Source organism: Adiantum capillus-veneris, chromosome 1 (genome assembly GCF_014529385.1).
Source record: "Adiantum capillus-veneris isolate H3 chromosome 1, ASM1452938v2, whole genome shotgun sequence".
In the NCBI taxonomy this organism is placed as follows: Eukaryota; Viridiplantae; Streptophyta; class Polypodiopsida; order Polypodiales; family Pteridaceae; genus Adiantum; species Adiantum capillus-veneris.
The window spans coordinates 127029854-127042071 of NC_140931.1; the positions used below are offsets into that span (position 1 = coordinate 127029854).

General features: G+C 41.9%; 1 protein-coding gene across 1 annotated transcript; it reads left to right on the top strand.

Moving 5' to 3' along the window:
• The first annotated feature begins 1638 nt into the window (after window positions 1-1638).
• LOC147465526 (fe(II)/2-oxoglutarate-dependent dioxygenase 4-like) lies at window positions 1639-5615 on the top strand. The gene is made up of 4 exons (XM_086520500.1): window positions 1639-2693; window positions 3473-3705; window positions 4620-4938; window positions 5071-5615. The coding sequence occupies exons 1-4, from the start codon at window positions 2448-2450 to the stop codon at window positions 5326-5328; spliced, it is 1056 nt and encodes a 351-aa protein (XP_086376626.1). The 5' UTR covers window positions 1639-2447; the 3' UTR covers window positions 5329-5615.
• The last annotated feature ends 6603 nt before the right edge of the window (window positions 5616-12218 follow it).

Consider the following 12218-nt stretch of genomic DNA (forward strand, 5'->3'; position numbering starts at 1 on the left):
CTAATAGGCGAGTGCCTCTTGCTCGAAAATTAAGGTCCTACTATCATAAGCAAGGGTTTTCATGTTCAACTTCAAAATTTACACTAGAAATAGGGATATGTGAGCCTTATGGAGAGGCTTTTGTTTGAGTATTTTTCGTTCTTGAATTTTAACGTCAAACTATGAGAGGGTGTAAAATCTGTTGTATTTGTTGGGCGTTATAACTAAAATTCCCAAAAGTTGACCTTGCAAATTGAGTTTCAAATAAATTAAAGAATAGATTTTTAGTTTTCAGTAGGACAATTTACACTACAAACGGGGGATACATGGGCATCACATAGAGGGATCTCGAATAGAATGGCAACTAGATGGATCGTGTCTATGTCCAGGGTAGAAAATATTATAAAACCACTATTAAGCTCTCATTGTGATGGGGTCGTGATCTCATTTTGTGGGTTGCTGTTAGATTTCTGCATAAATTTTCTAATGAGTCTCATTGAGAGAGAATAGCCAAAACATGCTCTTTGAGGAATGATCTTATGTGTAGCTCCCCCCCATCTCTTGAAATCTAAGCATCACTCAAAATTGTCTCAACATCTCTGCTCCTAGGTCTTTCTTGAAGGTATCCATAATTTGCTCATTCATCCTCACAGAAGAGCCTGTCTTGTATGCTTGACCCTCCGAGTAGAATCTTCAGCCATGCTACGTGACATGCTACCACTACAACAACCATGTATTTAGTGTGTACTAAAAAACAATTGTGGGGTGATTCTTGCTGCTCCATGTGATAATAGCACTTCCAAGGGAGAGCATGAATCCGATGGGAGCTATATATGTACCTCCCCATTTTTCAACCGAGTACAAGTCTGAGCTCGTTGCCCTCTATCCTTCCAATTTTCCCCATGTCCATTCTTCATTCGCTTCTTGTGATAGACCCTCACTCTCTTTTATCTAACTATTGCCTACCAATCACCTCTTCTTCTTCTTGTTTACTTGACAACGCAAAACAAAAAACACTCATGAGTGCACACACGGGCCTTCAACTCTCTCTCTCTCTCTCTCTCTCTCTCTATATATATATATATATATATATTGTTTTTCCAAACCCCTAATGTTTGATAAAGCAAGGTGAATAGTGATGAGAGAGTGTGCCCTTTGAAAAGATAGTGGCCCTCCAAAAGTTCTCGTCAAAAATAGGAAAGCCATGTAGCCCTCTAAAAGTTCTAGTAAAAAAAAAGAAAGCCATGTGGGCCTGTTTAATAAGACTAAAGGCACACTTAGAAAGCTAGCGAATTGCATAAGGAGTGATTAGCGTTTCTTTGAATAGTTGATGACGAAGGAAGATGTGAACTTTGGAGGGGATGCTTTTTTTTGACACCTATGGTGGCAAGAACCTTCGAGCAGTAGGCTGAGTATGATGAAGAAGGAATTCAATAATTTCCACTGTGCTATTAAGAAATTTGAAGTTACGGGCACATGTTGCTTATAATTGAAATTGACATCAGGGGGTGGGTGCCGCCGAAGTCGGTAGAATCGATTGCATAGCTAGCCAGCCTAGCCTTTGGGTGACAAAAACGGGAATGAACTCGATTTGTTGTCGTAAGGGGCTGTTTACTCATCTTCCTATAAAAGAAGGCCCGAAGGTCGAAGTACAAGTAGTGCAAGACTCTCTCGCTCTCCCTCTCCCTCTCTCTTTAGTCACACACACTTTTCTCCCTGCTTCCTCCACCCTTAGGCTAAGCTAGTAATGCATAGCGCTCTGAGCTTGACATTGTAAGTGCCATTCCTTCACAGTTCGCGCTGATCGCGCGCGCTCTCTCTCTCTCTCTCTCTCTCTCTCTCTCGGTTGAGTACGTCTTGAGTGAAGTCTCTCGGGAATCGGGATTCTCTCTCGGTCGAGTACGTCTTGAGTTCAAATCCTGTGAGGTCTCTCGGCAATCGGGATCGTTCCTACGACGTGAGAACCTTCTCTCTCTCTCTCTCTCTCAAAGGCATATTCTGTAAAGTTGCTTCTGTTTTGTTTGGAGATCCGCGGAGTTCTTAGTCCTTACACAGTACTATCTCAAACTGGCCAATGGCAAGCCATTCCTGCTAGCTCTCTCTCTCTCTCTCTCTCTCTCTCTCTGTCTTTCGGCACGAGATCAGGTGGCCGCTTGCTCCCTCATGAGACTCCAGCAGTTTTTAAAACACGTTGTGCACGCTACGGCAAATCTCTTCCTTGGCCCCCAATTGGCCATGGATTCGCCCACGCGCACATAACGCGGGGAACACACACAGTGCCAAACACGTAAAAAGGTCAAAATTCAACCTTACAAATTGCGTTTGAACCTTTAGGCCTACACAATTCACTTGCTAGTTGCTAGGCTACTCTATTCAGCATACAAAACAGTACAGCACACACTCTACTCAGTAGGCGTGCTCCCTGTCTCTCTTCCTTGTCGAAGGCCAGACTCTCTCTCTCTCTCACCATGACCACCATTGCTGACGACACACAGCAGCCGAAGAAAATTCGCAGCATCAAAGAGCTGGTGGACGCAGGGCTGCAGCACGTGCCGGCCATGTACATCCGCCCTGTGCAGGAGAGAGCGCGCCCTTGCGCCGGCTCCTTCAACATCGTCGACCAGCACCCGCACAGGGTGCCTGTGATCAGCCTCAGCAGCAGCCAGCGATTACAGCAGGTTGCCCATGCCTGCTCCGAGTGGGGCATTTTCCAGGTACTTTATGACTTTCCCTTTCTTCTCTTAAGTCAAATGGACAGGTCTTTTCTTCAGGACAGTTTTTCCAGTCTCGTATGATAAAGCTTTAAACCCCCCCGCCCCCAAAAAAAAAAAAACAAAAGTGTGAATTTTTAGGTTACATTTGTCGTCGGACTAAAATCCTCCTCTGTAAATTTTTGAAAAATGTATTTTTTATATAAAAAAACTCATCATTGTGAGTGATTGTACTAAAATGTAGCGAAGAAATATAAATTTTTTTAAAAACATAACCAAAAAATTGGATTTTGTATTTAGGCCTAAGGAAATTGTGCATGTTTAGCAAACAGTTTAATGAATGCCAAAGTAAAGAAAAGTGATGAGGAAATAAAAAAGTTGAGTGCCCCATCGTAAGGTGCACATAAGCAAGTCCACAGGAGCTAGCCTAGTTGGTTGAGCATTTGTCCTCTGTGTCCTGGGTCATCGGTTTGTATGCAGTCAAGTGACCGTGGTAGTGCTCGCAGAGACGATCATTGTATCAACACGCACGAGAAAGTGCGTTTTGCTGGAAAAAAAGGTGCATTGAAGCAAGGAATTAATCAAATGAAATAAGCAATTAATAAAATGTGACTCCCTCTTAATTTTTTTAATGTCATTAAATATGAATTTTTGTCAAGGGCTCTACATAAACATCTTCATTGCCACTCAACAATTAAAAGGTTATTCATCAATGATGAGCACCAAAAAACACCCCAAAGGTAGATTTTTGGTTTAATGGTTTTGCGTTTTGCTATTGTCAGATTACCGACCATGGCGTCTCGACTAGCTTACAAAACCAACTTTGGAGTGCAGCTTACCATTTCTTCTCATTGCCCACCGAGACAAAGTTGCAGCTCATCTCACAAGACCCCTCCTCTCCTCTACTTTTCTTCACTGGCTTTTTCTCCCATGAACAAGTGAAAGAGTGGAAGGATACGCTTGGATTCAAACCAAGCCCCTCCATGGATGAGAAACTTGTGCCCTACTTTCTCAGGTTAATATCTTTTTCTCTTTGTAACAAGAAGTAGCAGAGTGTTTCTTAAAGAAAGGCAATGCAGCACTTCCATCGCCAGTGTCATGGATAGCAAGTGCATCTTCTATTGAGGAGTAGTCAAAAAGCCTAAGACCTAATCATTATTTGTTTAAGCAAGCAGCGAGTGATATGGTAAAACAAATAGGTAGAGGTGAAGGGTTGAACCTTTCCTTCCACACCTATCTATCTATCTATCTATCTCTCTCTCTCTCTCTCTCTCTCTCTCTCTCTCTCAATATATATATATATATATATACACACACACACACACACACACACACACACACACACTAGTACGGTTGATCATTTTCGACGGCCTCTCTCTCCCTCTTTATCGCGTACAAAGGGGCTTGTTTTTGTTTTGGACTTTAGCTTTCAAATCGCAGATTGCGACACGTGTAAAGGGCTCCCCCTTCCGCCATATTATGTTAGTAGACACACACACACACACACACACACACACACATATATATATATATATGTATGTATGTATGTATGTATTTGCAATTCACATGCCCAATGCTCCGGATAACATTGAAAGAGGAAGAGGAGTAGAAACCTAGAAACCTAAGATATAAGGGTATGCTAACGCAAGCTGGTAAAACAACACTAATGGCATAAAAAGTGTATACCTTACATGGTCAATCCAACTTGTCGTGTAGGTGATGGGTTCAAACCTTCCTCTTGCACTTGATTCTAGGTCGAAAATGATTTAACATTCAAGTGCCCAATTCTAAAATGGCATCCAAACCTTAGGCTCACATAGAGGCAACTTAAGAGTTCATTATCATGAAAAGAGGATTTTTTTTAATAAATAAAACTTGATAAGTACCATGAATATGAGATTTTGACATGATTTAATTTTCACCTTGCAGAGGACCGATGCTAAACTTTCATAAAAAAATGAGAATGCTCTCACGTATACTCTGCGAGGCAATATGCTCTAGTCTTGCAATAGATAGCCAAGGTGTTTGCGATTCACACTTATCAAGAGCAACAATGGGATTCAATTATTACCCAGCGTGCCCAGAGCCGGACTTGACATTCGGTCTGAGTTCACATTCTGATTTTGGTTCCCTAACGATCATAATGCAAGATGAAGTTAAGGGTCTTCAAGTACGAAGAGGAGATGCATGGATTGATGTAGCACCAGTACCAAACGCATTCACTGTCATCTTGGGTGACCAAATTGAGGTATAGTCATGATTATGATGCCAAATTATCCAAGTTTTCCTCATCAAGGACGAAAAAAAACAACGTTTCGTACATGATGGATAATTGTTTGGGTTTGAGAGACTCACACTGTTTGTTTTTGTTTTGTGACAGATATTGACAAATGGGTACTACAAAAGCGTTGAACATCGTGTTCTTACAAATCAAACAAGACCAAGAATGTCCATTGCTTGTTTTTATGGTCCGAATGAGCATGAACATGTCAAACCCCTTGATCAATTTGTGACACCAGAGCGTCCCACTATGTACAAGGAAACCAAGTTTAGTGACTATCTAAAGCACGGATTCAGTCGAGGGCTAAACGGAAAGTCAAACCTACAATTTAGTAGACACAAATTAGTTCCATTCTAATTGTTTCTCTCATTAAAAATTGTGTACATATGTACAACTTCCTATGGCTCTTCAAATTAATTCAACGGGAAATTGGCATTGGCTACTTCAATTTTAGAGCCATTTTCTAAGATATGCCAACAGGAATTGTTAGAGAACCATAGAAGATTTAGGGGTAACCTTGTACAACATACCCTCAAATGGTAAAGAAATTTCCTCTCAATCTCGTGTAGTATGAGTACAATCTATACTCTTCTTTAAAGAGCTTGAAAAAAAGATGAGCCCTAGAGGCATCGACATGTCCAACCCTCGACAAATTTGAACTGTGACTCTGCTTTTTGTTTTGAAGGCCATAAAAAGACTCCCCTTCTATTGTTGCAATCCAAGCGTCTAGCCCTCAAATTTGAAGGCGGCTGATCTACTTTGAAGAACATAAAGAAATCTCCCCTTTTTTTTTCCTACACAAATTGAAAGGGCATACAAATATCTATCTATAATATAATGCAAGGTGGAGGCATACACACGTCATCTTGTTGTGGCTAAAGGAGAGAAAATAGCGCACCATCTTGAGAGAGAGAGAGAGAGAGAGAGAAAGAGAGAGAGAGAGAGAGAGAGAGCGAAGATGATGGTAGTTCAGGCTCGCTTTTGCTCCTCACCAGCTTGCAAAACACAAGAGCCACTTCTTGGCATTAGCCCTCAAATTTAAATGGTGACTTTTTTTTCATTCTGAAGGGACATGTGTGTGTGTGTGTGTGTGTGTGAGAGAGAGAGAGAGAGCGAGAGAGGAGGTGATGGTAGCTCCCAAGATCCATGCATAAACAAAGACATAGAGAGAGAGAAAGGGGCCCTCTGACAACAAGCGAGAGTGTGTCACAAAGAGAGAGGAAGTCACAATGGTCAGTTCACGGCGCACGTGAGTGTGTGTTCATGAGAGAGAGAGAGAGAGAGAGAGAGAGAGGGAGAGAGATGGATTGAATTATCATCCACGAAGGTCAGATATGACCGATGGACCGAAAACAAAACATTACAGAGGTCAAATATGACCTGTGGGACCAAAAACAAAACATAACAAAGAGTTCCTATGAGTGAAGGGTTGTTAGATACATCTCGTTAATGACTAAGGATCCGGCGAGTGGTGAAAGGAGAAGATAAGATAAAATGAACAAAACCTAAGGAGGGAGCCGGTTTAGGAGTTCGAAACTCATGGATAATGGCTTTACCTCCTCGTTAAACTACCCATTTCCCTTTTGTGCGCGCTTCTCGCATCTTTTGGAGTTCTGCCTCCTTCTGTTTGAGTTGGGCTAGTGTAAGATCTTTTTCAAACCAAAATTTAGTGTCCTTGGGAAGCCTCGATTTCTCAAGGAGTTTGATTCGATCCGCCTTGGTCTTGAAAGTGATAATTGCATGGTTGGTGCGATGTTCGTGTGTAAGGGAGGTGATTGTTGATGGATCCCACTATACCATATGGATTGTTGTTTCGATGAGAGAAGAGGACTTGATGAATTTGAGGTCCCTTCCCCTTTCCGGTCACTTGGAACCCCACCAATGCAAACATTGAGGGCGATATGCTCTTGGCGTTGTCGTTCGTGTAGCGTGGATGCCACACGATCTTCCACCTTGTGGGAGATGACACCCTGCACTTGAGTCTTGACCTCCTTTGTGAGGATGGTCTCTACTTCTACCTTTGTTTTATTGAGCTTGATTTCCATCTGTTCCATCTCCTCTTTCTTGCAGTCTTCCATAGTGTTGAGCCGGGTTTCAATGGCGACGAGTCTTTGCTTCAACTCCTCATTCTCAATGCTGAGTCTTTCGACTTCATTTTCAAGACGATTGATGTTGTCCATCTTTGGGGGTGTTGGTATGACCTTGGCAAAGGTGGGTTTACCTCAAGATGAGACCCGATTTGCCATGGTGATTACTGTAAGGTGGCAAAGATGTGTGAACTACCTTTAGTGGAAGACGACTTAGGGCCTGGTGGCGGCTACCTATAGTGGCTTATACAGCACTGCCTGCACTCACGAGTTTTAGTCGAGTAGAGACTCAAAAAATAGAGAGTTGAATGCAAGGCTGTGTTTTGCCAATCACGTACAAAGCCCAAGTGGAGGGCGTAGAAGGGCCAAAGCACACACACGTGAGCAAGGAGAGAGAGAGAGAGAGAGAGAGAGAGAGAGAGAGAGAGAGGCAAAGACTTTTGCTTCTCACCAACTTGGAGAACAAAAGAGCCACTTCTTCACATCAGCCCTCAAATTTGAAGGGTGACTCTCCTTTTCATTTTGAAGGCCTTTTTTATTTTGAAGTACTCTCTCCAATAGAGAGAGCTAAATTATATTAGATCCAACAACAAACATAGAGTAGCTCCATGCTCAAAATGAGCCATTGAGGCCAAGCAACCTAAAAGAAATTACAATGATTCCTTGGCTAAGAGGAGAGCCACCCCATCATACTTATCAAATGAACCTCTACATAAACAATGTCATAGCAGAACCACAAGTTGATAAGGGAGCCACCCTGCAAAAAGATAGAATAAAATAGATTTGCATAAGGGGGAGCCTCACAACTCCATCACGTTGCACATGTCTCCAACATTCATAGAATTCACACGGAAATAGGAGCCACAAACATTTCAAAAGAGCCTCACATCAACATCCTTTTCCACTGCCACCAGGGCAAGACCAACACCAATAAGCTAGGCTTTAGGGGGAGTCCACCCCATTAGAAACCATTCTCTGTTGACACCATGAAGGGTTTTCCTACCATGACCTTCCTTGCATGCCAAAGATTCCTCAAACGGCTAGCCACCTTTGTCTCCCCCCATAGGGGAGTTGGGAGGGAGACTTCTCCCACTGCCAAAAACAAGCAGGTAGTCAACCACATCAGCAAAGCACAAGGTGAGGCGGCTAGGATCCCCCCCCCCCCCCAAACAACCCCCACCCCACAACGCCTCACCACCCATGCTTGCCTTGAACCACAATGCTCATGTTGCATGTCCTATCGCAAACAATCGGATAAGCTCCCCTTCTCTCAATCTCTTGCAAACAAGACTCATCTGGGTATGGAGTGTGCATGACCCTACACAAACCCTAGAAGCTTCTTAACTTTTTTTAGAGCCTAGTAAGCTTGTAACCTTTTAGAGGACTTAGAGAAACTCCCCTTTTCAATCTACACAATCTGGGTATGGAGTGTGCATGACCCTACACAAACCCTAGAAGCTTCTTAACTTTTTTTAGAGCCCAGTAAGCTTGTAACCTTTTAAAGGACTTAGAGAAACTCCCCTTTTCAATCTACACAATCTAGAAGGTCATACAACTATTTATTTAAATTTCCTCCAATTCTTTTGAAGGTTAGCATTGTCCTTCTCCTCTCTAAGGGTAAAAAACCCTAGAAAGTTGTTTTAACCTTCTAATTGTATCACATTGGCTAAATAGGACCAAGCTTGGGCTATCATGACCGAGGAAATGCTTGATGCAACAAAACTGGGATCAAAAGGGGGAAAGTGGAAGGGGATTGGGATGCATGACAAACTTCTCGGCCCGAAGTGGTCTTATCTTAGATCTGTTGGACTCTCAAGGGAGCTGATGAGGAAGTGCAAAATTGTTTCTGAGGCTTTGGAATGGGGGGAAGCAACCAGATACTTTAAGAACTCCATTTTGCAGTGGTCCCCTTGGCTCTCTAAAATATTGGGGCCACCGCAAAGCCCTTACTGGATAGAAATGGCCAGGAAGGTGAATAATAAGGGACTCGTTCGACTAGAGCATTTCTGGGATGGCAATAGGAAGTGCTGGAAAACTGCTGACTCTTTAGCCATCCAATTTCAACTGGATGGATTTGAGATCTTACTAGTCTGTAGGGTGATTAAAGAGCTTGATAAGGTGATGATGCCACTTTGTGAATCCAACTTTGAATGGGATTCTTGTAGATGGCCCGGAAGTAGCCTCTTTTGGAGACCACACTCTAAAGGCATTTACCATGCATTAATGCACGAGGCTAATTAGTGTAGCCCCCTCAACAAATTATGGAAGAGGCATTGGATGGAAAAACGATGGGAGGGAGTCACGGAGAACATCTGGAAGCCAAGAGGGCCTCATTATATGAATATTTTTCTGTGGAAAGTGATGTGGGGTGCTCTGCCGACGGGTGTAAAGATACAAGAAAGAGGCATCGGGTCCAATCGTTGCTCGGGGTGCAAAATTTCCAGTGAAGACCTAGCCCACCTTTTCATGGGATGCCACGTAATTAGGGGCATGGTTGGGAAAATATGCAAGTGGATTCAAAGGACATGGCAAATTAAGTTCTTCAAGAATGATCTTTTCTTTGGTAGTAACAGGATGGGAATTCCTGCTCTTCTCGTCTGCACTCAAATAATTAGGTACTACTTCTTGCACCATATTTGGCAAGCAAGGAACCGCCGCGTGTTTGAAGGGGATCTAGCGGTGGCAAGCTTTTGTGAAATCATGCAAGAGAGCAGAGTGATGATCCACATGATCGGAGGCAAACAAACCTCAGAAGACCGGTCTAGAACAATACGTAACATCTTGTAATAAGTAAAGCCGGTGAGTAGGAGTGGTTTCTGTGCCAAGCAGATAACTTGTAATCCTTTGACCCTCAAGGCTCGGTCTGAGCTGGAGGATTGGTGTATATTTATGTTCTTAATACTATCCACTCACAATTGTGAGTTTTGCAAAAAAAAAGAGGAATGCTTCACATTGTTTTGCCCTCATCTAGCCTTGTCTATGTGTAGTCGGGCCATGGTAGCTTGCTATTTGCACCAATTTTACACATAGAGGTGTATAGATTTGAAATTTTTGGCCTTCAAAACTTTTGTTTTTGCAAAAAATTCAGATAAATTTAAGGCTTGAAAGAATCCCTTTTGGAGTTGTGTTTTGGGAGATACGCTCTTTTTTCCACAGGGTACTAGATATGGCAACCTGCAGGCAGTTTGGTGTATGGTAGGTTGTGGAAACTCCTTTGTTTCGTGGTGTGTTTACACTTCAAAATTGTGGTTTTGAAGAGTTAACTTGGTGAAGGGGGAAGATCCGTTTCTTGAGTGCATTGGTCGGCATGTGTTGTAAATCCATGTCAGGGTAGGTGATTCCTAGTTTCCATGGTGGTCTTTTGGCTGGGGCGTGTAATTGTAAATTTTGATGGGATCGCTTGTCTTTGAGTTGTGGTGTTTTTGGGGTTCTTTTAATGCCATGTGTGGTGTTGATCTTGTGTCTTGGGCGCTATTGGGAGACATTTCTATAGAGGTGTCCCTTGCTCTTGTTTTCTCAATAACATGTAATCCATACAATGCATGAAAACCTCTCTTGAATCTAAAGGGAGCATACAAATCCCATTGGTAATTGGCAAGAAATCTGTCTTTTAGCATGCACATAAGAGCAATCACTCACTTTTTCTAGCGATCATAAGATCCCTGAGATGATCACCAATAGGAAAATAATTAAGAAACCATATTTTGTAGATCCTTTGAGAAAGCTAACAAGCATCTTCTTAATAAATTGCTTCCACTAAAATATTGGTAAATGAGTGGTCTTACCATCTTCACCCCCTCTAGCTCTGGAATCTTCTTGCATTTGTTGGTAATCCATTCCCACACCATCAACATCAACACATGGAAGATAAAAAATACCCTCAACAATGGTAGAATCCTTGATACCATCATCATCAACCAATAAACTTTGAATTCTAGCTTCATGGCACAAGCATGCACAATGCATAGAGGTAGATTTTTTGATGCCTTCCCTTGTATATTCAATCCTAGATCATAAGGAACACACATAGACCTATAATGCACAAGTCCTCTGTTTCTTCTTCTTTAAAAATACCTATGCCAATTGGAAATCCATCCTCCCTTGTCAAAGTTGATTACACGAAAGCGCTAAACTGAGAGAGAGAGAGAGAGAGAGAGAGAGAGAGAGAGAGAGAGAGAGAGAGAGACTTTTGAACCAACCAACCTTGGCAATGACTTAGTATATTTTACAATGGAGGCTATGTGTGCTTATATACTCACCTTAGCAAATTGACCCACCCAAGAGTTGACAAATAAGTAAAATAAATACCTAAAGCCAAAATAAGTATTGGGATTGCATTGGGCTATTCACTTGAGATGCAATAAGCTTTAACATCCTCTCTAAAGCTCATGGTGGACATCAATATTGATACCAAGTCAATGAAGAATCTACCATGGACACTCAACAACACCTGTCATGCATGCTGGATACACCTTGTTTTTGCTATTATCAACGCGTCACTTGAGAAGAATTCCATCTTGAGCACCAATTGCTTCAAAGAAAATTGATTTTACCACACTATGTCCAAGAATCCCCACTTATGAGCTATGAATACATCACATCCAAACTTTCCTAGATAATGAACTTTCAAACACATCCTATCCATAATACAACCAACAACAATGGATTGACATGCACATCCATAGTGTTTTAGATACATGCATTGGTTCCTTGGCCAAATGTTTTTGCATTGAACTTCAACCCATGGGTTCAAAAATTGATAAGTTGAACTCCAACACATGGGTCCAAATTATTTTTAGAGATGAACCAAACCAAGAAGGACTTTGAGGCTTGGAAGGTACTTGTTTGATTCTTTGAGAACATGGATGTGAGTCTTTCTAATCAATATCTATTTGTAAACTAGAGTCTATCATAGGCTCAAGCAAGACCTCCATGTGCTCATTTAGAAATTAAATTGAGGTTTTAACTTAAGATTTAGTGTCACTTGCATACGAGGCTAAGTGAGGCTCGAACTTAAGTTTGATCCCCACTTACATATACCCATGTATTTTGGACTTTGCATAGATGTATGTGAGCATATAAAGAAACAATTCAATCTAGCTAAGCTTGAACTTATTAAGTATACGTCTCAATCCCACAAGTTAGAGCCTTGTCAATATT